At 40.8% G+C, this 27,638-nt stretch overlaps 1 protein-coding gene across 5 annotated transcripts in view; it reads right to left on the bottom strand.

Annotated features, from left to right (window-relative positions):
* The window catches only part of DMD (dystrophin), a 2,360,554-nt gene that overhangs the window by 374,012 nt on the left and 1,958,904 nt on the right, over positions 1-27,638 (bottom strand). For all 5 annotated transcript variants that reach the window (XM_066250305.1, XM_066250306.1, XM_066250308.1 and 2 more), the window contains one exon: positions 5,618-5,764. In XM_066250305.1, coding sequence (XP_066106402.1) covers positions 5,618-5,764 — 147 coding nt within the window. The remainder of the gene's footprint in view (positions 1-5,617; positions 5,765-27,638) is intronic.

Raw genomic sequence — 27,638 nt, 5'->3', positions numbered from 1 at the left:
TGGTACCCAGGAGATGCTCAATCAGCACTGATTGAATAAAAGAAGGAATGAAGTATGCAGATGAGGGTCTAGATCCCCACGACAGAAGTTATCACAGAGATATGAAGACAGTACTCAGGGTGGGGCAAAAGTAGGTTTACAGTTGTTCATGTGGAAACTAATACAATAATCAAAAAATAATACAAGAATAAACTCTGCTGTATGTACTCATGATGGAAAACTTCCTTTCGCCCCACCTTGTAGAACTGTCAGCCTGACTTTGGAAGAATCTTAGGAAACCTTTAAAACTATACACAATTCATGATACCATTCTACATTATAGTTAAAGAATGTTTTATCAAGAAATGTCTTAATATTCAATATTTTTGAAGTGATGATATTTCATATAATCCTATAGTCCATCAAGCATGTACTCTTTTTTTTTTTTGTGTGTGTGTTTTTCTGAAGTTGGAAATGAGGAGGCAGTCAGACAGACTCCCGCATGCGCCCGACCAGGATCCACCCGGCATGCCCACCAGGGGGCGATGCTCTGCCCATCTGGGTTTTGCTCTGTTGCAACCAGAGCCATTCTAGTGCCTGAGGCAGAGGCCACAGAGCCTTCCCCAGCGCCCAGGCCAACTTTGCTCCAATGGAGCCTCGGCTGCGGGAGGGGAAGAGAGAGACAGAGAGGAAGGAGAGGGGGAGGGGTGGAGAAGCAGATGGGTGCTTCTCCTGTGTGCCCTGGCCGGGAATCGAACCCGGACTCCTGCACGCCAGGCCGACGCTCTATCACTGAGCCAACTGGCCAGGGCCAAGTATGTACTCTTTATATTAAAGTGTAGTTGAGGCTTTTGTTGCTATCTGTGGGTTTACCTGTGATGCAGAGAAATGTTTAGAATCTTCCCTAGCAAAACCTTTCTAGAGTAGAACCTTCCCTAATAACACTTGTGCTTGGTGAATGCAGAGCATGACTACACCGCTAAATGTGTGTGCACTGCTTCAAAATTACAAAGGGTTATCATCAGTTTCATTTTCTTCCTATTTGGTTTTGCTCCTCATTTCTACTGGATCAAATATTAGCACTGTTCTGTTTTAAGAGCTCATTCATAAAAGTGACTTTTGGTTGACTTTAGTCCAGTTGCTTAGTTCTAGAGACAACGAAGAGAAATATAATTAATGCTTTATGGTTTTATATTTGAAACTACAGGTATGATTTTAAGGGCTAGAGTGAACTGGGCTCATTAATCCATTGGTTTGTAAAAGGAAGATTTCAAAGTTAATATCCCTAAGAATCATTTAAAAAAGAGGGAAAGCATGAAAAAAGTGAAGTATTTCATACCCGTGAGTCCCAAAATAGCTGTAAAGTATGACTTTAACTCCAAACTTAACAGCCCTTTGAGAAGAAGAAACAGAAAGGGCATGGGTGTTGAGGTTTAGAAGAGCTGATTTAGGTCCTGACTGGTACATGTTGTGTGACTGTAACTGTGACACTTAATGTTTCTAAGTCCCAGTGTTCTTATTTGCAAATGGGAATATGATAATATACAATTGTAACACAAAATAACAATATTATGAGGATCACATGAGATGATGTACATAAAACCTCTTTGTAACTACAAGGAATGACGGTTTCCTATGCCAAAAACAAATTGTCAAATGGTCTAATATAAACATCCATACCAATGCATCCACAGTGAGGGAGAAAATAGGATTTTATTTCCACACAGAGTTTCAAACAGACAAACGGATGTCTCTGTACTTGCACCCATGGATTCAAAATAAATATAGAAGTCTCCACACACTATTTCTAGGTACAGATAAATTGTAACTGGCTCTTCTTCCTCTGCTGTTGATGTTCATATCTACATGGTTTATCCGTTTCTATCATTTTGACTGGTATCACATACCGCTTAAAAAAGACCCAGCATGGCTCTTTTAAAATAAAAATCAACGGATTATGTAACTCAACTAAGGGTATTCTTTCTTTCTTTTTTTTTTTTATTCAGTGAGAGGAGGGGAGGCAGAGACAGACTCCCGCATGCATCCCAACCAGGATCCACCTGGCAAGCCCACTAGGGGGCAATGCTCTGACCACATGGGGCATTGCTCTCTTGCTTCGCAACCGAGCTCTGGTGAAGGCTATGGAGCCATCCTCAGCACCTGGGGCCAACTTGCTCCAATGGAGCCATGGCTGCAGGAGGAGAAGAGAGAGAGAGAGAGAGAGAGAGAGAGAGAGAGAGAGAGAGCACAATGGGGAGGGGAGGGGCGAAGAAGCAGATGGTTGCTTCTCCTGTGTGCCCTGACTGGGAATTGAACCTGGGGTAGCTATATGCTGGGCTGAAACTTTACAACTGAGCCAACTGGCCAGGGCCACCCCAAGGTATTCTGATAGTAGACATAGCCTACATGTAACACTATTTCTTTTACTCCACTCTTTTGCCCAAATTTAAGACTCTTTTTCTTAGGTTCATATCTAGCTTTCCACTACTCCAGCTCTCTAGTTCTTGATTTTCTTTGTTTTAGCACACAAAAAAGAAAAGATGAATTTGTACTTGTTTTTATCGTGATGTGAATAAAGGCAAAAGATTTAGAGGATCTGAAAAGAACCCAGAGTATTATCATGATTTTAGTAACTGACGTAGCAGTGTGGCTAAATTCTTAGGATTTTAGCCACCAACATGCCAGTGGGCTAAAACTCCTTCCACAGAAGCTGGGCGATGCTTTAATCTCATGTATGCACATTCTTCAAAATGTAAAATGTTCTTAATGTGAGTTGTTCGTCCAGCAATGGGGATGAAGTTGGCGTGAACGTCATTTCTTGCTTTGTTCACTTTCTGAACAGAGACTCAAGTTTATAAGACAGCAGAGTGGTCAGAATTATGGTAAAAAGAAAAAAAAAAGAACGGAATCAACATGACTCAGTTATATGCAAACCAAAACCTTGGATTTATCAGCTTTCTGCTAATAACATTTTAAAAGGATATCCTTAAGGTCATGTTCAAAAATAGTAACAAGTGAAATTTGCCACAATAAGAGCACATACCACAAATTAACTGAACTGTTTAGCATGAAAATACGGTGTGTATGTGGGTTTGGGGATGAGAGGTTTAAAAAGAATTATAGAAGGAGGAACATAATTCCAGGAAGCCCCATTTGTATTATGAATAGAGGGAGCAGCTCCTCTGACGCTAATTTAAATTTTGTCATATGGTCACACCCCCCCCACCCGTTATCCAGATACAGAGTCATAGGATTGAACTAGACGTGACCTTAGGCAAAGTGAACTGTCTCACTTTATAAATGAGGAGACTGAAGCTGAGAGAGGTTAAATGACTTTTCCAAGATAACATGGTCAAATAGTAGCTGAGCTTTGGTTTGAAGTTAGGCCTTTTCATATTCACTCCAAAGCTATTTTTACTGACTCTCACCGTCTCCTTTCCTGAACTTCCTTCTATTTATATCCAAGCCCTTATTTATTTTCAAGAATAGGTGAAGATTGAGCTGTTAGTATTTCCTCCTACTTTACATCTAAACAAATAGCACAGGCTATAATGGATCCCTTAGCACTGATTTTTTAAAAAACTTTTCCTATCAGTCATAATCTTTTGACCTCATCTGTAAATTGAGATGCTACGGCTACAGATCTTGCAGTACATTCTGAAAGCAAATGTGGTGTTCAGCTCTCCAAAAGTAATGTTAAGATATAGCTCGAGAGTGCTTCAATGGAATAACTGTGGCCATTGCTTTCTCTTGGACATCTATTACTTTCCTTACTTATGCTTAAAATGAAAACCATACTAAGGATGAAGCTAATAAGATCTGAATAGTACTTCACCATGATGGAGCAAGTAGACATGGGGATGCATTGCTTAACTATACCGCCCTGCTTTAGTCAATGCCACGTATAACATTCTATCATGCAGCTATTTTAAGGTTATTGATCACGACAAGAATTGAATGATATGAAATCTCAAAAGGTCTTGAATTTGGAACTTGTTTTTATTTAAGATCTAGCGATTCTTCAACAGGATTTTCAATCACACCCCTAAATAGACTGTCATTTGGGAAAATAATCTGGTTTATCTTTTTGTTTCTTATTAAAACATTGAAAGAAAATACTTTAAAAACCAGGTGCCTCTTTTTCCTCAGTAGCATACACTCCGCATCCTATAAAATTGGAAAAAGGAGAGAAAATAATTCTCCAATTCTGTGGGTAAACCCGTTTTAGGGTTTTGAGGTATAATGCAGTGTCCTTCACATACGGAACATGTTGACAGAGCCTGTCCAACATCATGTTTTCTGAGTTCTTACTATGAACCAGGTTGTGGTGGCGTTCAGCTGGTTCACACCAGTTTGGCAGAACCAATAGCTAATTTTTTGTTGAGTTTGGTGAACCGATTGTTAAAATGGCCCTTGTAATCAGGGTTGTCTCTAAGGTGGGTGCCTGGGCAACTGCCCAATGTGGAAATCACAAATTTACATTCCTTACTCTTTTTTAATGTTCATCTGCGCAACAGCGTATTCTAAGTGCCCGTAGGAATGTTCATTCTGCCCATATATGAAAAAAATGGCAAATGAGGACGCCAACCAAGAAGCAATATAGAAATGTTTTAAATAACAGTTTTATTGTTTTTTGTCAAATATTATTTAATATTTTTCATTAATATTTTAAAACTCTTATAACATAATCTAGTTTTGTGCACCTCTTTTATTGTTCTTGTTTAAGTATTAAATGCATAAAATAATAAACTACCTTTGGTACACTGTTTTTTTATAGTACTTAACATGGTCATTAGGGCAGAGAACCGATTGTTAAATTCCTTGAATCCCACCACTAGAGCCTGGTCCCATACTAACAACTCCACATGAATTAGTTCACTTAATATTGCAGCAAGCATGTTAGAGATGAGAAAACTATCAGAAAGGTCAAATGACTCTCAAGGTCACTTGGTAAGTCTCATTCCAAAATCCGTATGCTATAATAGCAATAATTAGGTCTGCAATAGCACCAAGAGATGGAATTTGTACAGGGTTACCATGAGACTAGGACTGTTCCAAGCACTTTCCATGTGTTTTGACTTACTTGCCCTAATAATGAACCAAAATTTTAGAAACGTTTAATATCTCCATTTTCTTCAGATGAAAGATTGAGGCACAGAGAGTTTAAATAACCTTGATCACACTTACATTTCCCACATTTAATATAGAAACCTATGAAAAACTTCCCTGTGCAGGTTTGTGGTACAATGTTCTTTAAAAGATTTTGGAATGTCTTACCTTTGACTTTTGTTAAAATTAGGATTCCAAAGAGAAAGATATTTTAAGAATCCAAGCAAATAGTACAAAGTCATTGTATGCCAGTACTTTAATATTTTTTAAAATGATGATTCAGTATTATCTTTCAAGTATATTGCAAATATAGTAAAGCCTCACATTAAGGCACTCATAAAAGTTAATTTTAATAGGCTTGAAAACATTTATACAGGAACTTATCAAATAACACAAAATATTCTACACTCACAATATATTATTGTGAACATCATGTGAAGAAGTAACTTCTATTGTTCTTCACAGACAAGCTCTATCTGTATATTCTCTTATTGTCACAAGGAACTGCAGTGTTGATACACGTGCCTACCTGCAGAAGCTTCCATCTGGTGTTCAGGTCTTCCAGAATGTTGAGGTTGTATGGTGACAGCTGAGTGCCTAAAGTGGTGAGTTGACGAGCGAGGTCATTGACGTGGCCCACATTCTCTTTAAGAGGCGCAACTTCTCCTCGAAGGACCTGTGTGAGATAATCAAGGGCAAATCGGAAGATGAGAATAGTTCAAGCCAAGAAGCAGACACATGGGCATTGTAAGATATCTTATTCTGTTTTGGGGGACAGTATCAGTGACATTAGCTCTATCATCATGGTAGTACCAGAGGGAACATTTGATAATGGGTGAATAACATGATTTATTGAGTACTTCTTAGGTGCCTAATCCTGTGATGAGCTCTACCTACACATAATTTGATTCTTTTTTTCAGAGACAGAGAGAGAGTCAGAGAGAGGGATAGATAAGGACAGACAGACAGGAACGAAGAGAGATAAGAAGCATCAATTATCAGTTTTTCTTTTTCTTTTTTTAATTATTATTTTTTTTGTATTTTTCTGAAGCTGGAAACAGGGAGGCAGTCAGACAGAATCCTGCATGCGCCTGACCGGGATCCACTTGGCACGCCCATGAGGGGGCGATGCTCTGCCCATCTGGGGCATTGCTCTGTTGCAACCAGAGTCACTCTAGCGCCTGAGGCAGAGGTCACAGAGCCATCCCCAGCGCCTGGGCCATCCTTTGCTCCAATGGAGCCTTGGCTGCGGGAGGGGAAGAAAGAGACAGAGAGGAAGGAGAGAGGGAGGGGTGGAGAAGCAGATGGGTGCCTCTCCTGTGTGCCCTGGCCGGGAATCAAACCTGGGACTTCCGCACGGCAGGCCGATGCTCTACCACTGAGCCAACCGGCCAGGGCCAATCATCAGTTTTTCATTGCGAAACCTCAGTTGTTCATTGATTGCTTTCTCATATGTGCCTTGACCGTGGGCCTTCAGCAGACCGAGTAACCCTTTGCTCAAGCCAGCGACCTTGGGTCCAAGCTGGTGAGCTTTGCTCAAACCAGATGAGCGCGCACTCAAGCTGGGACCTCGGGGTCTTCAACCTGAGTCCCCCGCATCCCAGTCCAACACTCCATCCACTGCGCCACCGCCTGGTCAGGCCATAATTTGATTTTATTCCTACACAATAACCCTATGAGGTTAATAGTTGGAGAATTCTCATTTTACACAAGAGAAATCAAACCTTGCCCAAGATCCAAGATCCCATGGGTCAAAATTGAGGAACCTGGGACACATACTCAGGTCTGTTTGTCTTTAGAGTGCTTATTCTTAACTATTACATTATAGTTATACGTTATTCTCCAAAGAAATTCTGGATTGGCAAAGGATCAGGAAAAACACAGTGCTAAATTCTAAATTCTAAATTCTAGTAGATTCTAAATTCTACTCATTTTGCAACCAGAGATGGATCTTTTTTTTAACAATAAAAATATATACTCAGTCATAAAATTTTACATTCATATTTTGTACCAACTACATAATAAATAGATCCATTTAGAGATTAGGGTATTTTGTCAAGTTCTAAGAATGACTTCCTGGTCTCCTGGTACTTTAGTCCTAGTAGCGATGACTTACAGAGTCTCCCATGGGGTTTTTCCGCCGTCTCTAAAGCACCACATTGGGATTCTATGATGCAATACATCATGACAATCTGTTGAGCAGAAGAACTTTATGCAGATATGGGGAGGATATTACCATGCATCATATTTACCCTATTGAGATGACATTTATGGATCTTTAACATGATGGATGATGTCCAAATGTTCCAATGAGCAACTTCTAGGGGACAGATTCCCTTCTTTAGGAGAACAATTTGTGTAATGTAATGTCTGTGCACAAGGACAGCATCATTTACTTGGCGATAGTGTTGTTTTGACTTGCTTGATCTGGGCAAGTGTTATTGCTCTGGTTCACTATGCTGATAAAAAATCTGTTTACACTGAACTCATGTATAACCCTCCTATTGCCTCCTACTCCAAATGGAAGGCACAGTATGCACAATCTAAATAAGAATGTCACTATCTTCTCAAATCAACCTGAATATCTCACCACTACAATGTGGTGTTGTACGGAGCATAAGACATTTATATAGTTCATAGGAAACACAAGACACTGTGAAAAATCACTCTGTTGAACTTAGTTTTTTTTTTAAGTGGTCATTAAAAATACTAAAGAATCTTGGGGTTTCTTTTGGGAGGGAAGAAAATATTCTGGAATTAACCAGGGGGAGGGGTTGAGGAGCAGGAAAGTAAAGAGGGATAAATATGTACCACACATAGGCGGGATATAAACTGAGATGCACGGACATAGATAAAAGTGAAGTGGTGACCAGGGAGAGCGGGGTGGAGGGGGGAGTAAAGAAGGACAAATATACAATGATGGAAAACAATTTGACTTTGGATGATGGGCACACAACGCAATCAACAGTTCAAATGCTATACAGATGTTCACCTGAAACTTACGTACGCTTATTGATCAGTGTCAGCCCATTAAATTTAACTTCAAAATAAGAAAAAAAAAACATTCTGGAATTAGTGGCGATGATGGCACAGCCTTGTGAATACGCTGAACACTGCTGAATAGTACATTCTAAAAGAGTGAATTTTATGGTATGTGGATTATATATGCATAAAAATTAAAACAAAGAAACATAAAGACACCCTTCTGGCTGAATGCTCACATGCAGAAAATCCTATCTGATGTATTCATCTTTATTCAACTTCATGTCAGTGGCATGTCACAGGAATCAGTTTGAAACTAAAAGTTTTTATAGGAATTGGTAGTAAATGTGATTATTTCATTTCCTTATAGGTATACGATGCATAATCACTGTGTTGTGCATAACAGATAAGCTGGAAAACAGATTTCTTAAATGAAAATGGGGGAAGCCTGTACAAGGACAGTGAGTACAACATGGAGCCGTTCTATTCTGGATAATAACACGTGTTCCTGGTAACCACAAATACATATCATAGGAGTGGGAACTGCAAGGGAGAAATCACTGCAAAGAGTGCATTTAGCTCTAGTCCGGTAGAACCAGACAATGCTGCACATTCACCCTCGATGTGAATCACCTGCCTTCAGTAGTGTGGCTCTTAGCCACTGAGCTGAATACCCATCTCAGTTAAATTACTGTATGTCTAGATTTCAGCTCTCTTTGGATGACATAATCTACCGGTTCAAATGTCTCTTATTAGAATATTTTGATTTTCACTTTCTCCTCCAAAGTCCTGAACACAGATTTTAGCCCTGCATCAATGGTTTGGAAGCTTAAGGGGATTAAAAAACAAATTCCAGGATTCATAATTATGATTTTTTTGTTATTGAATTTATTGTGATGACATTGATTGATACATTTATATAGCTTTCAGGTATACAATCCTGTCATACATCAGCTGTATATATATTGTATTGTGTGTTCACCAGCACTCATAATTAATCACAACACTCACTCTCCCTTCCCCTCTCCTTTTCTTCCCTCCATCTCCTACTCCTTCTTCCTCCTTTCTCTCTCTGTCTCTCTCTCTCTCTCCACTGCCATGGAATCTTTTGGTTTCTGTGTTGCACTCATATAGTATCTAGCAATAATAATAAAAGTTCTTTTAACTGATCTCCACTTAAGACTCCCCAGATCAGCCAGAATCTTCATTCCTCTGCAGAACACGCTGTCTGGGGCCTCTAACAATCTCTAAATAAAATGTCAGAGGCGTCTGTTAGTATGCATGGTCTTTAGCTCTCATTAGTTGAGTTGTTCGCCATGTGTGTGACAACTGTCAGTTGTGTTCTCAATCCCATTTCTGCCAGTTAGTATTGCAATGACATGATTTAATTAAAGATTTCCCTAACCAAATAAACAGAGGTCTAAAAAAATGAGTTATTATTTCTATGAAAAGCAGGAAAGTTCCTTAAAAAAGAAAAAGAAGTATTATTGAATTAGATGTGGACAAGACCATAAATGATTGGAAAAATAATCTAAACTTTAGAAGGATTCTGTATTCAGAATAATTCTGTTTCCTTATAGACTCTGTCTATATTAAAGAAATTGGAAATCAAAAAGTTTCCATTATCACTGTGATTTATAGAGAACTCTAATCAGTGAATTTACATTAAAAAACCCCCACATAATATTAAAATATTGATGACTATTTTAAGATGATATAAAATGTTTAAGACATATTTTTTTATGATTCCCTGATTTAACTGACTTTTTCAATTAATGGTTGAACTCTAGGTCTTAACTGAATTAGAATAATTCATCTATTATAAGCTTTCGTTACCATTATTTTACTACCATTGCTACTGCTACTTGTATTATCATCAATTAAGAAGTAAAAAAAGCCATATGTATAGTTTAATTTTATTTTAATGAGAGAGTAAGAGATAGAGACAGAGATATAGACAGACAGATAGGAAGGGAGAGAGATGAGAAACATTAATTCTTTGTTGCAGCTCCTTAGTTGTTCATTGATTGTTTTTCATCTGTGCCTTGACCAGTAGAGCCAGTGATCCCCTGCTCAAGCCAGCAACCTTCAGATCAAGCCATCCAACGACCTTGGGGTTCAAGCCAGCGATCAAGCCTTTGGACTCAAGCCAGCGATCCCACACTCAAGCTGGTAACCCCGCACACAAACTGAAGAGCCCGTGCTCAAGCCAGCGACCTCGAGGTTTATAATCTGGGTTCTTGGTGTCCCAGGTCAACCCTCTATCCACTGTGGCACCACCTGGTCAGGCTATCTAGTTTGTTAAGATAAATGGAGCTTTGGGGGAGGTTAGCAGATAAAGAGATATTGATGTGAAGCTTCAGTTTGCGCAGATATTGTGATATGCCTGAGCCAGCTGAAGAAGGTTAACCAGCAAGAAATCACTGTCAGGGAACCAAGCACATGAAGAGGAAAGAAAGGGTATAACTGATGGTAGGAGGAGAAAAAGAAGAGGAGAAAAAGGAGGCAGGTGAGTGTCCAAGTCATCATATTGGCGTTTGGTTAGGGTGAGGTAGCAGCTCCATAGCACTGAAGGATGGCATCCTGTTGTAGGCTGTGGAAGCCTACAAGTGTACATACCAGGAAGAACAGCTCCCTCAACAATGAACTGCAGGATGTACCGTATATCCCCATGTATAAAACGCACCTTGTTTCGAAAAATTTGGGGTCTAAAATTGGGTGCTTCTTATAAAATGGTTGTAGATTTTTTTTTTACTTGCATTTCTGGCTTTTTCACATGGATGAAGAGTTGTATGAATTTTATGATGAATAAAACTTGAGTTCAATAACTTTATGTTATACATTTTTTTTTTTCAAATTTCGGGCCCCAGAATTAAGGTGTGCCTTATATATGGGGTAATACGGTACTATGTAGAGTGAATACAGGTACCTTGTCATTTCAGTGGGTGTAACATGGGGGTTGGCTGAATTTCAAATATTAGAGCTTTTAATATTGAACGTTCGAAATTATCTTCAAATTACTGACCCCTAAACGTAAAATGTCAAAAAGTACAGTTAACTCTGAACCACGTGATGTGCTATTTAAATCCTACCAGAATTTCATTAGACTTCATTCTAGTTTGAAAGCATTGAGAAAACATTGAAGGAAGCCATTATCCTGTGGCTTTTCTTTGAATCACTTAAACATCTGGAATATGTTCCCCATGAAAGAGCAAACCAAGTCTAATTTTATTATGACTAGTTTCATGCAGGCAGAATTTTCACTTCATTAAATGTTGTCTGATTATAGACGTAAAAGTACTGATTTAGAATGATACATTAGTCGGATGTCAAGTTTTTCTTCCTTTTATGAAACTAAATTGCCTGTCAGATCGTTGCTTATACTTAGGTAGTTAAAGATTTGTTCAAATGTCGATGGAGAATTTTAGTCATCTTTCACTTTGCAACAAAAGACAGGAGTGGTCTCTTAACAAGGGAACAGTTATTTGTAAGGGAGCAATTTTGACTAGACAGTCAAGGGACAATCCCATAAGGCACAGAAGAAGGTCAATTTGGAGGATTGGAAAGAGTCAGTTGATTAACTTCTCCTGGGAGGGTTTCCAATTCCTCTGTAAAGTACGAAGTAAAGGGATCAAAATTCTGCCTCCCTGAAGCTGCTTTTTGGGATATTGATCCAAGCTGTTTATTAAGAAACAAAAGGCTCAGAAGGGACTTTTGACCCACCCCCCTCTTCTGCCCAAGACATTCAGACAGGGAAACCCACTTCAGCAGGGAGAGTTTAGGCTGTTCCCCTTAGCCACACTTAAATTACCATATTTCCCCATGTATCAGATGCTCCCATGTATAAGACTCACTGTAAATTTGGGCCCTAAATTTGAAAAACAAAAGTATTAAAGTTATTGAACTCTAGTCTTACTCATCATAAAATTCATACAACTCCTCAAGTGGGAAATGCAAGTAAAAAAATCTACAATCACTGTATAAGACACACCTAGTTTTTAGACTCCAAATTATTCAAAAACGGTGTGTCTTATAGATGGGGAAATACGGTAATTATGGGAAACAAGAGAACTTCAGGCAAGGGCCCTTAGCTACAGACCTGGTGTCCCATTGTTTCTGAGTTTCCTAGCAAGGATGGTCCTGCCAGGTGTGTCCCCCTCTTCTTCAACTACCTGTAAATCACCCATTTTCATGACTGAAATCTAAAACCCCAGTCACTCCACCTCCCCTTTCTCTTCTGTCCAAAATGTCTTATATGCCCAGTGTTGTCTCACTGTCTTTGGAATGTTCATGCTTTTGTGAGTTCCCCAAGCGCATGTATTAAAGTTTGATTTTCTCTTGTTAATTTGTCTCTGTTAATTTGATAGTTAGCCTGCCAGAAGAACTTAGAAGGTGGGAGGAAAAGTAATATCTTTTCAGCCCCCGCAGAAACTAAAGACTTGGCATAGAATTGCTGTGCAAACAATATTCATTGAATGTAAACAGAAATTAAGGGTAAGTGGGAACATTTGAATTAGTTGTGGTAGAGACTGTGAGACGGAGCTGGCCTAAGAAACTAGGGAGGTTGCCAGACAGTGCAGGGCCCATCTGAGGCTGAGGGCTCACATATGTTCGCAGAACCAATCTGCCCGATTTTCCTTCTCCAACGGGGTCCTAGGCTGGCGTGGAAATGACAGTTGGTGCAGTGGTTTTGTCCGGGGGTTGTGGCACAAACACTTAGGGAGAAGGGAGTTTAAATTTTAGCTGGAACATGACTGAAAAACTGACCGTGGAGTCTAAACTGGATTCGTAAGACAGTGAAGCAAGATTAAGGCTAGGAGATGTGGAGAAAAGAAGAGGGCTGGCTCCACAGTGGAGGTCCAAGACAATGCAGGAAAGCCCTAGCAGAAGTCCCTGTCCAAGCGAGCTGGAAGGAGAGGGGACACTGGGGTGTGACTTAGCTCTGCCAGTTTTGAGTTTATTTATACTTATTTATTATTTTTAGAGAGAGAGAGAGACAGACAGACATAGGTACAGACAGACAGTAAGGGAGAGATGAGAAGCATCAATTCATAGGTGTGGCTCCTTAGTTGTTCATTAATTGGTTTCTCATATGTGCCTTAAACAGGGTGGGGGGCTCCAGCTGAGTCAGTGACCCCTTGCCCAAGCCAGCAACCTTGGGTATTTTTATAAATTGTATGACATACATATCACACACATACATAATGTTTTATTTATATGTTCTGTTTTTATTTTTTGTATTTTTCTGAAGTGAGAAGTGGGGAGGCAGAGAGAGAGACTCCTGCATGTGCCTGACTGGGATCCACCCGGCATGTCCACTAGGAGGCGATGCTCGGCCCCTCTGGGGTGTTAGTCCCCTGCAACCAGAGCCATTCTAGAACCTGAGGTGGAGGCCATGGAGCCATCCTCAGTGCCTGGGCCAACTTTGCTCCAATGGAGCCGTGGCTGCGGGAGGGGAAGAGAGAGGAGAGATGGGTGCTTCTCCTGTGTGCCCTGGCCAGGAATCAAACCCAGGACATCCACATGCTGGGCCGACACTCTACTGCTGAGCCAACCGGCCAGGGCCTTATTTATATATATATTAATGGTGCTACTGAAGGTCTGAAAAACTGCTCTTTTTAGCAATATTAAGCATTCTCCCTGAACTCTCCACCTCCTAACTCATACCGGTCCTATCTCACTTACTAGGAATTCAAAATTCCTAGGGTCTGATGGTCTGATGATGAAATGTCATTCTAGGGCTGCATGCCCCGGGCAGAGAAATCTACATCACGAATGCTTCTTAAAAAAGGAAGTGGTGACTAACTGCATCTTCCTCTACTGAACCTTGACTGAACAAAGGTTTGGAATCCAAAGCCACCGAAAAATAGCCTAAGAAGAGGAGGTGACAGGGAAAACCCCAGGATTCTTCATGCTGCTCTGGGGAGAAGTGGAGGGGGAGAGCGTGGAAGCCATGTCCACAAACACAGGTTTCCATACTGGTGCTGGGCTCCTTCCAGTGGCTCAGGGAAGGCCTCATAGAGTCCAGGGACCCGGGATTTGGGGGTGCAGCTGTGTTTTATAGCTTTTGCCTTTCAGGACAGGTACATCATCCTATGAGAGTGAGTCTCCGCCACCCGGGCAGCAAATGGTCAGAGACCACATTCTGCTTTGCCCAGCGGATCAGAAGCCCTACTGGAGCTTCTAAAATACCCGGTGGGGGTGGAGGGATAAGCTGCTCAAATGTGATTGGACCAACAGCAAAGAAACACAAGACAAGACAGGTAAGCTTTTCATGAAGTGCATCAGGCTTGGAGACTTCCCCTGTTGGCTGTAGTTTTTGGTTCTTTATTCTGCTTGTTTCCTGCCTGGCATAGTGCCCCGGATGTAGGGTCAGCTTTTTTTTTTTTTTTTTAAAGCTTCAAGTGTGGAATGGACGGATTTTTTTTTTTTTTTTTTATTCATTTTAGAGAGGAGAGGGAGAGACAGAGAGAGAGAGAGAGGAGAGACAGAGAGAGAGAAGGGGAGAGGAGCTGTAAGCATCAACTCCCATATGTGCCTTGACCAGGCAAGCCCAGGGTTTCGAACCGGCGACCTCAGCATTTCCAGATCGACGCTTTATCCACTGCGCCACCACAGGTCAGGCCGGGTCAGCTTTTTTCTGATACCTACTGTGCTGGGCTGGCTTTTGGAGAAGCAGAGTCTGAGTGCTGTGCGGAGAGGGGGAGTGAGAGAAGCAGGAGGGCAGGGGAAGAAAGCGAAGTGAGGCTATGGTCTCGGAGGAGACCGGCACCAGCCTGGGCCTGTAGGGAGTTCGGAAGCACAAATGACACCACAGTGGGCCCTATCTTGATACACGAGGGTTTTCCTTTTCTACCTCAACAGGCTACTAGCTGCCCCCTGGTGGTCTTAGAGAAGGTATAGTGTAACTTCCCAGGCAAGGTGACTTTCTTTTGGCTGAGGGAGGTTTCCTGGAAAAGAATGTGACTGAGTCTTAAGCAGCCAGCACAGAGTTGCTGGAGTGTGAGTTTACCAGCACAGTGAGGGGAACTGGCTGACGTGCCAAGGCATCCACTACCTAGACTAACTGGCTTCATGGCCCCAACCTCCTTTACCCTTAGGCTCCAGAGCTCAGGTACATTTGTTTTTTCTTGCAAGAGGTTTATTTCATTACCAACATTATTGGGGCTATCTCATAGATTTTTTTTTTTTAGGTGAGAGGAGGAAAGATAGTGAGGCAGACTCCTGCATGCACCCCAACCTGGATCCACCTGGCACCCTCATCTGGGGCTGATGCTTGAGTACTGAGCTATTTTTAGCGGTTGAGGCTGATGAGCTCTAACAGAGCTATCATTAGCGCCTGAGGCAACACTTGAACCAATGGAGCCACTGGGTGCAGGAGGGTAAGAGGGAGAGAAAGGGAGAGGGAAGGGGGAGAAGCAGATGGTCGCTTCTTCTGTGTGCCTGACCAGTAATCGAACCCAGACGTAAATATGCTGGGCCAATGCTCTATCCACTGAGTCACTGGACAGGGCCAATTCCATAGATGTTTAACAAAACTGAGATATGCCATCCTTTCCGTAAGATTTAGTCCTTGATTTCTGCCGCATACTGAGGGATTATGATGTGGAGCTAAGACAGAGGATGTAGTTTACAGATTGAATAAGTACATTCCTCTGTCTTTAGTATCACTTTTTGCCTCTGGTGGAGACAATCTCGACAATAAATTATGCCACTGAAACATGTACTTTTTTTTTTTTAATAGAGATGTGAGTGCATTCCACTCCAGCATCAGTTTTTATTGTGGTAGCCTCAAGGTAAGATGTTACGCTGTTTCTTTCCACTGCTTCCCTGCATTCAGATTTCAGGGCAAATCTTGTACATTTCCATATTTGGGCATGATCACTTTTTTTTTTCCCTGTATTTTTCTGAAGCCGGAAACGGGGAGAGACAGTCAGACAGACTCCCGCATGCGCCCGACCGGGATCCACCCGGCATGCCCACCAGGGGGCGACGCTCTGCCCACCAGGGGGCGATGCTCTGCCCCTCCGGGGCGTCGCTCTGTTGCGACCAGAGCCACTCTAGCACTTGGGGCAGAGGCCATGGAGCCATCCCCAGTGCCCGGGCCAACTTTGCTCCAATGGAGCCTTGGCTGCGGGAGGGGAAGAGAGAGACAGAGAGGAAGGAGAGGGGGAGGGGTGGAGAAGCAGATGGGCGCGTCTCCTGTGTGCCCTGGCCGGCAATCGAACCCAGGACTTCTGCATGCCAGGCCGACGCTCTACCACTGAGCCAACCGGCCAGGGCCAGCATGATCACTTTTGACGAGCAAACAGAATAAGGACATAAATAATGAAACAGATTCAGAACTAATGACCTAGATGTAGCATAATCAGGATGACTTGGGGGGGGGGTTAAATAAGAAAAATTTAGGAAAACAATGTGATCTTTGAAGTTACAAAAAATTCGGTGCTTTTTTTGCCAAGCAATTGTCAGTAAGTATATTTTAACTATGGTTTCCTCTCAGAGACACTACAGTTCCAAATTTGTGGCTTTAAAAGAACAGGAATTAACTGCTGGGGTTTTTTCCATAAAAAATACTCGTTCTTCCTTTTCTTTCTTTCTTTTATTAATTTCTTTTATTTATTTACTAATTTTTTTTGAGAGGCAGGAACATCAAGCTGCTCCTATAGGTGCCCGGACCAGGGAATCGAACTTGCAACTTCTGCATTCCAGGATGACGCTCCAACCAACTGAGCTATCCAGCCAGGGCGGAATGCTCTTTTCCTTTTTTTAAATGAAAAATGATCCCTAGCTTCTTTTTGTATTATTGGAAAAGAATGCACACCCAAACACAAAAGCGTAAATTCTTTTTTACAAAACATTTTCTATTTGCATCCGTCCCAATTCTTCATCTTCTAGTACATGGCTTCACTATGAAGCTTATAACCCAACATTCTTAAAGTAAAAGCTGAATTATACTCTTTCCACACTAATCGTGTCCAGCTTCTTTATTTTTATTCATGCTGTTCATCTTGCCTTCACAAATATAAATTGGAAATGAGAAGCAGGACAACACTGGTCACCAAGGAAAGGCTTTAACTTATAAGAACAAGTTGTACACATCTTTGTTACTTTAATTTCCTTGGATCCTTGTTTTATAACCCTAACTCTGACTGCTAATTATTTCTCCTTTAGAGGGAAAAAAGCAAACAAACCAAATACCAAAACAATACCAAATACCAAACCAAAAAAGAACCCCAAAACATACCAAATTTTTCATAGCTTTCTAGTGACACAATTTAAAACAAATAAAGGTAATTCATGAGCATTTTACAGAGGCAAGCTGCAAAATACGCACAATTAAAATAAAAAGGTCTCTAAGGAGTATAAATAAATCACTTAACCAGGCCATGTGTTTAGGCTGCTAAGGAAACAGAAGAAATGCCAATATTTTCTCCTTGAGAAAATTTAACTATATGTGACAAAACTTCAAGCAAAATAGAAGCTAATGAAATCTGTTTCCTTATTTAAGGATAAGTAATAATTCATAAACCATGAACACATCGACCACAAGGACACTGATATTCAAATTTGGGAGTTATTTGAGACACATTAAGTTTTGGACTTAACAGGTGTTTTGAATTTGCAAAAGTTTCTGCCAGTCTAACATGCTCATGGTCTGTGCCCACATTCACCACCACCATTGTCCCTGCCTAGGGGTGCCGTGTCTCTCACCTTTCCCAACACAGTAGTTCTCTAATAATAGTCCACAGCATAATCATTTGGAGGGCTTGTTAACAAGATTTCTGAATTCCACACCAGTGTTATTTTTTTTTAAGAGAGAGAGAGAGAAAGGAAGGAGGGAGAGAGAGAAAGGGAGAGAGAGAGGGAGAGGATGGGACGGGGAGAGAGAGAGAGAGAGACATGGAATTGTTATCCTACTTATTTATTTATGCATTTATGGGTTGATTCTTGTATGCGCCCTGACCAGGGACCGAACCTGCAACCTTGGTGTATCGAGATGGCGCTCTAACCAACCGAGTTACCTGGCCAAGGCTTACCTCAGTGTTTCTGATTCAGTAGGTCCAGAATGGGCCTAAGAATTTGGCATTTTTAACAAGAATTTAGAAAATGTTATGTTCCTAGAATTCACCAACCTTATTCTCTTTATCTTTATTTATCAACATTTATAATATTGTTAATATTCTTTCATGTATTTAATTTCTACAGGCACTGGCCGGTTTGCTCAGTGGTAGAGCATCAGCCTAATGTGTGGAAGTCCTGGGTTCGATTTCCGGTCAGGGCACACAGAAGAACCTCCATCCCTCCCCCTCTCTCCCCCCTTTCTCCTCCCCCCATTCCCTCCCTCCCTCCTTTTCTTTCTCTTTTCTTCCAGTGAGAGGAAAGACTATACATTCAGGGATCATTTCTATAGTTTGTTAAGTGAGAGGAGGGGAGATAAAGAGACAGGTTCCCGCACTGCCCTGACCAGGATCCACCTGGCAACCCCTGTCTGAGGCTGATGCTTGAACTAACCAAGCTGTCCTCAGCGCCTGAGGCTGATGCTCAACCCAATGGAGCCACTGGTTGTGGGAGGGGACGAGAGAGAGAAGGGGTAGAGGGAGGGGAAAGAAACAGATGGTTCCTTCTCTGTGCCCTGACCAGAGATCGAACTAACAACATCTCCACGCTGAGTCAACGCTCTATCTACTGAACCAGCCGTCCAGGGCTAATCTTTTTCATTTTTGTAGCAGTATCTTTTGAAGATCAAGTTTTCAATTTTGATAAAGTAAATTTATTGATTTTTTAATAGTCTCTGTGTTCTGTTAAGAAATATTTGCCAGGCACAAGTTCATTCTTCATGCATGCAGTTCCCTCAACCTGGAGTTTTACATTTCTGCTCTTTGCCTCACTGGCTTCTGTTCACATGTTTCGTATCTCAGTTAATGTGACCGTGCCAGCAGCCTGTCCCTAGCTGCCCTACCTAAAGCAAGCTCTCCCCCCCCCATTTTTCTCACTCTCAGGACCTTATTTTCCCTCTTAGCATTGATCACAATTTGTATGTACACATTTATATGCCTATTTATTAATTCATTGTCTCCATTCTCAAAATCCTAATCTTCATTATATATATCCATATACATATATTTTTGTTGTTTTGTTTTGTTTTGTTTTTTGGGTTTCTTTTGTGTGACAAAGAGAGAGTCAATGAGAGGGACAGACAGACAGGAAGGGAGATAAGAAACATCAATTCTTCATTGCAGTGCCTTAGTTGTTCATTGATTGCTTTCTCATATGTGCCTTGACTGGGGGGCTCCAGCAGAGCAAGTGACCCCTTGCTTTAGCCAGTGACCTTGGGTTCAAGCCAGCAACCTGGGCTCAAGCCAGTGACCGCGGGCTCAAGCCAGTGACCATGGGGTCTTGTCTATGATCCCACACTAGAGCCAGCAACCTCTCACTCGAGTTGGTGAGCCTATGCTCAAGCCAGTGACCTTGAGTTCTTGAACTTGGGTCCTCTGTGCCCCAGTCTGATGCTCTATCCACTGAGCCACTGCCTGGTCAGGCTTTTTCTATATTATTTTTTTCACCATGGTATGCTTGCATCTATTACATGACAATCTCTTGATATATTTTTATTAAAAATAAACAGTCAAAAACAGACAAATTGTTGAGAGAATTAGGCATTTTTGTACTAATCACTAAAAACTTTAGACTGACAGTTATTCTCAAATTGCTTCATAAACAGTCTCCTACAGAAATCTGACACTGCGTTCCTAACTAAAAGGAACTGGCTCATTTCCTTCAGGTTCTCCATCTAAATTCTTCAGATCTATTATTTTATTTACGTTCTGTTGGAGCATGTGCTAATTTCTAAAGCCCCTCTAACCCTTTGAGCAGGAACATAACATTCCAGCTTTTGGTACCAACCAGAGACTTTTCATAAAACTGAACAAGTGGAAAGAAGGGGGGAATAATCTATCTAAAAAAAAGTGTTCCACTGATGGTGATACACTTGGGGCAGCCTTCTGGAGGGCATTTTGAAAAGACTGAATAAAAGCATGAAAAAATGGTCATATAGGGAAAGACATGAAGACGAAATCACCAGGGTCTCCACGTGGAATTGTATAGTGGCCTGGCCAAGGGGCCAAAGGGGGTTGAAATCCAACCTGGGCTCCATTACTGAATTGGTGCGCCTTGGCTCTCAGGCTGAGGACCTCTTCAAAGAAAGAGGTCCCAACCTGGCCGGTTGGCTCAGCGGTAGAGCGTCGGCCTGGCGTGCGGGGGACCGGGGTTCGATTTCTGGCCAGGGCACATAGGAGAAGCGCCCATTTGCTTCTCCCCCCCTCCCACCCTCCTTCCTCTCTGTCTCTCTTCCCCTCCCGCAGCCAAGGCTCCAATGGAGCAAAGATGGCCCAGGCGCTGGGGATGGCTTCTTGGCCTCTGCCCCAGGCACTCGAGTGGCTCTGGTTGCGGCAGAGCGACGGCCCGGAGGGGCAGAGCATCGCCCCCTGGTGGGCAGAGCATCACCCCCTGGTGGGCGTGCTGGGTGGATCCCGGTCAGGCGCATGCAGGAGTCTGTCTGACTGTCTCTCCCCGTTTCCAGCTTCAGAAAAATACAAAAAAAAAAAAAAAAAAAAAAGAAAAGAAAGAGGTCCTTTCTTCTATTTTAGCTAAAGAGGCACTTGCAGGAATTGGCATTATAAATGTTGAGATGATGGATGATCTGTGTGTGTGTGTGTGTGTGTGTGTGTTGTGTCTTTCTCTCTTCCCTCCTTCATTTTTGGGATATTCCCTCTAAAGAAAAGTTCATTTACAAATATTTCCCATGCATTCCACTTGTGTAAAAAGGGGATAAGTAAGATGGAGACATCTGGGGTGTTGTAAAGATAAATGAGAAGGCTGAATCTATTTTTCCTTCTTTTACTCCACCTTCAACCAATGAAGCCTTGAGTCAGACGACACAGAGAATACAAAGTCACATGAGGCCCTATTCAACAGAGTTCAGGGCTATTCTGCAAAGCAGACAGTGAGACATTGCTCCATGAGACCGCCACACAGTAAGATCTTTTCTTGGTAGCTGCATCTTTAGAGCCAACTTCTAAAATCACCCCAGGGGAAACCTGTCTTCCCTCATTGCTCTAGCCCAGGGGTCGGGAACCTATGGCTTGCGAGCCAGATGTGGCTCTTTTGATGGCTGCATTTGGCTCGCAGACAAATCTTTAATAAAAAAATAATAACGTTAAAAATATAAAACATTCTCATGTCTTACAATCCATTAATTTCCTACCGCTCATGTTCATAGTTGCAGGTGGCTGGAGCCAATCACAGCTGTCCTCCAGGACAACAGCAAATTTTTATTGGATAATGTGAAACGTACACGGGTCGTTGTATGGCTCTCACGGAATTACATTTTAAAATATGTGGCGTTCATGGCTCTCTCAGCCAAAAAGGTTCCCGACCCCTGCTCTATCACGTAACTTTGTAAGGTCTCCTTGAACTAGGCACTGGGATGTGAGTACATGAAACTGATAAAGGAAGAGGAAATATGGTGGGAAGAGGAAGCATGGTGGGAGGAGGAAAGATATTTGTCCAGAGCTTGAACAAAGAGAAAGAAGTGGGAAAGATTAACGTGTCTAGGGAAGAACAATCTTTATTAAGTTGAAGCATAAAGACAAGGTGGTTGTAGAAGACAGATCGTGAACATTTTCTTGGAGCGAGACGGTGGTGGATTTGAATGAGCTGACTTGTGCAACGCAGATAATGAAGGTTTCTGCAAAGGGCATATTCTCTTAGCAACTCTTGCAGTTAAATTTATTTGCTATTCACTAGAAAACACTTATTTTATATCAAGTATATACTATGCCTATATGTACTATGTATTTATCTACTATGCACTGGGAAAATGGAACTCTCAACAGACTCAGAGTCATTAGCAGACGTATACAATTTAGTGGGTTATTAAGAAACAAGGTAACAACAACAAAACAGCAATGTAATCATGCTGAGAAGTTGTATCATTGGGTTTTGGAATGTGGAAAGAAGGTTGAGACAGGTCACAAGAGAGTTCCTGCGTAGATAAGGTGACTGAAGTCATCCACTGAGGGCAACAGGAAAAGCACATTCACCTGGAGGGGGCATGTTCAACTGGAAAATCGCAAGTAAATCAGTGTAAGCTTGTTGTCATTTTGGAAAGAAGAAGAAAGTGACAATGAGTGTTTGTAGACTTGGGCAAGAAGTAAGATTGCCCAAAAACTAGATGGTGGCAAATTGGGAGAAAATTATCCCTAAAATAATTTTGAAAGGTCTTATGTATGTGAAAGTGAGCTTTTTGCCCTCTGCTTCTGTGAATGCTTATTTATTCACCATTCAAAAAAAAAAATCTTACTGAGTGACTATTATATGCTAGGGAATGTTCCAGGCACTAGGGACATAGCAGTGCACAGAACAGACCAAATTTCTATGATCATGCAGCTTAACTCTAATGGGTAAAATTTCATTTAAATTATGATTGTTATTACACAGGCTTACAAATTCCATAACTACAAAATGCAACATCTTGACCAAGAAAATGCAGGACAAAATGATGGTATTGTATACAGTAGTTACCAAGAGATTCTTTTTTCTCTATTTAAACAAATCAAGCTATTTCTGCATGTATAAATCATGATTAACAGAGTAATCTAGGGTTATGAGTTACCTGTGCAATATGCTACACTGAGTTTGCTTTATACTGGGCACATTTATTTAATTTTACTTCTAAGGGGAAGGCACTCACTATTAAAACAAAATAGATTTATTTTTTGCTTATTTGATTTTCCATTCAATATATTCTTATCAACTTAGACATACAAAAGCAGAACTGAATCAGAGATGGCTATAACTTTTCTAAGAGCTGATTTAAAAATAATTAAGTGGAAGAGGACCAAAGAGGATTGCAGTATTCCTTTTAATATCTACTTTTACTGTCAGATTATGTAGCTCCTGAATTTAATAAAAGTTTTTACTTAATCTTTCCAAAATGCCTTTCTCTCTTACAAACAGAACTACAGAAGAACATGTTCAACTCCTCAAAGTGAAATGAAATGAGCATAAATGGAATTTTCTTTATTAAATTCTATGCAATAGCATGTTTAAAAATTAGATTGGTAATTTTTTTTATAATGGTTCATCTTCCTTTCATCACATTCCTAGTTTGAAAACAAAGTCTAAAATAAAGCATTGCTCCCAACCAATGATGCCCTCCAGATATATTAGTGGTTATTATTTTTCCCTTGATGTACGCATATTTTCACTTTTTTTCACCATATATTGAGGACTTTTACTTTAAAATATTCCTCTAGTTTTTGTGAGCACATCCTAAGGTAAGACCTACATTCATTTCCTGTTATGTTCTGTTATGACAATTGCTATGATGATATCTACTTAATCACATGCGAATGATGAATAAATTACTACATATACAAACGTGTCCATGTGTCAAGCTCTTTAATCAATGTACTCAAATGTTATTTAAAAAAAATTCAAAGTCACTGGTCAAATCCAGCCTTTAAAAAAGTGATTAGTATTCAACAAAGAAATCATACTTTAATAGTAATAGATATTTTTCTTGTTCAAAAAGGGAGTATGACAGTATTCTTAAAAATCTGTGGGAGTGATTCTGTACTAATTATCTAATGAAGAATACTATTCCAGTTGTAAAAAGGGTTTAAAGTCTTTAAAAATAATCTTTTCAGTAAGAATTCAAGATTTTTGGGGGGGACAAAGTGGGTCAGACTTCACTAAGACCCATCTTGCATATGACATTCAACCACAAACTCCAGGCTATTTTAACACAGACACAACCTTGAAAATGTCTTCCTTCAACCTTTATAACAAAATGTCAGAGTGGTTCCAAAGGTACTGTTTTATTCACTGCTGTAAGCCAAAGGGCCAATAGAACTTATGTTCACTTACTTAACTTATATTTCTTTTAATCTTGTGCTTTATTGGAGGCACAACAGTCATTATATTGGATAATGCTTGTGGTGATTCTAGTATGGGGGTGGTGTATGTTGAAAACAACCAACCGTTCTCTGTCCCTCCTAGAAATATGTGGAGACCAGCAACCAAATGACAAGTAGTGGGTGAAGTAAGTGAAATGTTGCATGGGGCTTACTCATCCTGGGGACAGGCAAGAGCCTTAAACCACAGGGCAATTAAATGGGTATTATGTAATGAGACCTAATGGAATTTAGATTCACAGCAATTGCACAGATTTTAAATTGGGTTAAAATGTTTTAAAGTGGAAATAAGTAAATAAAGTGAGACTTGGTGGTGATTTGTCACTGGTTCTAAAAAATAAACCAATACATTGCTTACTTTTCTTAGTCACTTTAGTTTCTATTTAATTATGGTACTTTGACATGTATTGCTGGTAAATCGACTTTATTCTCTTTGCTAACTTGTCTAATGCCATGTTAAGATCAATGATGGGATTTACATATTCAATGGGGAAAAGTTTTAAAGGAGCTCACTGAGTTTACAATAATGCAAAATCCCGTGTAATAAGACTTCTAAAAACAAGTGTGTTGTGAAGTCAGAGTGGCAGGCTTAACCATCTGAAGAAAAGAAGTTCATCATAAAAATCAATTCTTTAAAGAAACAGAAATTTATCTCAGTGGTAGATTCTCCAGCCTCACTCTGGTTAAGAGAGTTTGACATTTCAGGGCTGAACACACTGCAGAAACTTAATACATATTGAAGTTTACAAACACAAACGTAACAATGATATGTGGACCAATTTTCAGTAACATTGAAAATCAATGTACTCGTACTCTGCTTAATTCAGTAAACTCAATTATTTAGTGTGTACTTGATTTGAGTGGGTTGATACATAGCTATTTCCATTTTCCATTGAACATTAATCTAATTACTTTAAGGTAAAATTTCCTGTATTTCTATCCCCTGCACCCACCCCTAGGATTCCAAAAAAGGGCGAAAGTTTGTTTTGAATGTTTCTTATTTAACATTAATGTGTATTTTAAGATATTTGTTTCTATTATATTTATCTTATAATTCTTATTACATTTACCAATCACCCTATAGCATAACTATGAACTTTTCGACAGGCATATAACATAGCGATTTTGTACTGTATTTGTGGAAAAATACCTCCCTTTCCCAATTACTGAGCTTAAGACTATTTTCTACTTTCTGCTACTTGCTCTCCCAATTTTATCCCATATCCATCCCATTTCCACACACACACACATATACCCTCCACTTCGAACATGGATCCTCAGAGGGTTGACAAGATAAGTCAGAGAATGTAGGAACTCTTGGAAAAGCTATCTGCTATACATAACAAGCAAGCAGTTTTGTTTTTGTTTTGTTTTTGTATTTTTCTGAAGTGAGAAGTGGGGAGGGTGATGGGGAGGCAGACGGACAGACTCCCGCATATGCCCAACTGGGATCCACCTGGCAAGCCCACTAGGAGATGATGCTTTGCCCATCTGGGGTGTTGCTCTGTTGCAACCGGAGCCATTCTAACACCCAAGGCAGAGGCCATGGAGCTATACTAGCGCCCGGGCCAACTTTGCTCCAGTGGAGCCTTGGCTGTGGGAGGTGAAGAAAGAGATAGAGAGAAAGAGTGAAAGGAAAGGGGGAAGGGTGGAGAAGCAGATGGGCACTTCTCTTGTGTAACCTGATGGGGAATCAAACCCGGGACATCCACACACTGGGCCGATGCTCTACCACCGAGTCAACCAGCCAGGGCGAGCAGTTTTAATTTAAGAAAGTTGATTAGTCTCAACTATTTTGAAAGTACTAGTTTCAGAAACTCTTCAAAGCACTTCCTTATAATCAGTGGGTTTGGCAGGAAATGATGAAGAGAATTTGTAAATTTAATTGCTGTCATTAGTAAATGGAACAACATTCAAATGATGTAAAAACTATGTGATTCAACATCTTAATTTTAAAGTATTAATAGTAGGAAGGCAAGTCTAGCTCTCAGTCACCTGAAGCAACCCTCAAATGGTACAATTAAAATGCCAATACTATACCTATAAAGCCCAAATCACTCAGAAAGCCACTTTTTAAATTAATAATCATCACTACCTTAGACTTCTTCTCTTCTATTACCAATTCCAGTAAGTATGTAGGAAGTAGGGTCAGGGAAGGGTAGATTTTCCATAAAGAAACAAACTTTTCATCATTTCTAAAAAATTATTGCATATGTAAGAGCCAAACAGCATTGCGAAAGCCCCATTGAGGTATGAAGGCTGCGTGGATTACTAGTTTTGCTCACCAGCTGTGGTGGGCACTTTTCCTGATCTGACATGTCCCCTCCAGCTGCTGTAACTGTTGGCTATTTATGTCTCACAGTTGCCTCTCTTCTTCAGAAAGATGATTTCTGCTGGTGGGAGTCCCCTAGCCCAGGAGGTGCACAAACCCTTTGCCTAGGAGGTAATTCCTGTCCCCATCGGTGGGCCACAGCCAGTGGGGGGCTGGGCCACAGTCCAAGAGTCAGTTGTGGGTGTCTCTTCCTAATTCTGCATTGAATGAGATCATGTCAGTAGCTTGAATCAGCCATGACAGGAGCACTTACACCACGACAATTGGAAAAGGCTACAGATCAGTGTTCAGCCCTTCTCAGAGCTAATTGATAGGCATAAACTGGTGACCACGGGCAGTGCTTGGCTGGTGTATAAAAAGACGACTCTGCTGTGTGGTTTATACTCCAGAGCTCTCTCCTTATGGATCAGGGCATGAAACTTGATTTTGCCCGAGGCATTCTCTAGCTTGGCTCTTTCTTCTCCATAATTATGCTTCCCTAACTCCCATATAGGCTTCTCTTGAAAGCAGATCATCTATAAATCATGTGCACCCAGATACCTGTTCATAGGTTCCGCTTCCAGGGAACTTGACCTATGACACCAGTTGAGCCGTTAGTTAAGGGACTGCTGCACTCAGGCCTCAAAGAATACGTGCTCAAAATTAGGAAAAGCTCCGACTCACGGATCTTTTGGGTCCCAAGGAGCTGTTGCAACAGCACAGGGTAAATTTGAAATGGCAAGGATCTACCCCTTGTGTGTGTCCATTAAAGACAGAAAGTGATGGAAAGAGATGAAGCCTGCGTAAACTGGGCAGTGTTTCATCCCATGCTTCTCAAATTACGTGTTCATACCCATAGGTGAATGTACTGGGATATTCATTTCACTTCAGATTTTAGAGGAAAACGTCTTCATATGGAAACACAACAGATACACAATGGAGAAGGTAATAAAATTGACGTGAGCTTTAAAAAAGATAACAAGAACTAGCAAACCAATTTCTGGCTCATGGAAAAAGGGGGTAAGCAGATGCAGGGGGAAAAGACACCAGGCTTCATCTCCTTGGCAATTAAGAGTGCCGAAGTAGAAAATTTTGAGGAGCACTGCTTTTGGCAAATGCAGTTGAAAAGAAAAATCTATAGGAAATATTAAATGTAACTAAAATGTTATTAATGCAAAAGTTCACTCTTCTTCAGGCCCATTAATATGCGAGGGTTACGATAGTATCATAGACACATCTGTTCCTACACCCAGAACACTGGTTTACCAATTATTCAG

This window comes from Saccopteryx bilineata, chromosome X (genome assembly GCF_036850765.1).
Source record: "Saccopteryx bilineata isolate mSacBil1 chromosome X, mSacBil1_pri_phased_curated, whole genome shotgun sequence".
Lineage (NCBI taxonomy): Eukaryota > Metazoa > Chordata > Mammalia > Chiroptera > Emballonuridae > Saccopteryx > Saccopteryx bilineata.
This window is presented reverse-complemented; position numbering and strand designations above follow the sequence as displayed.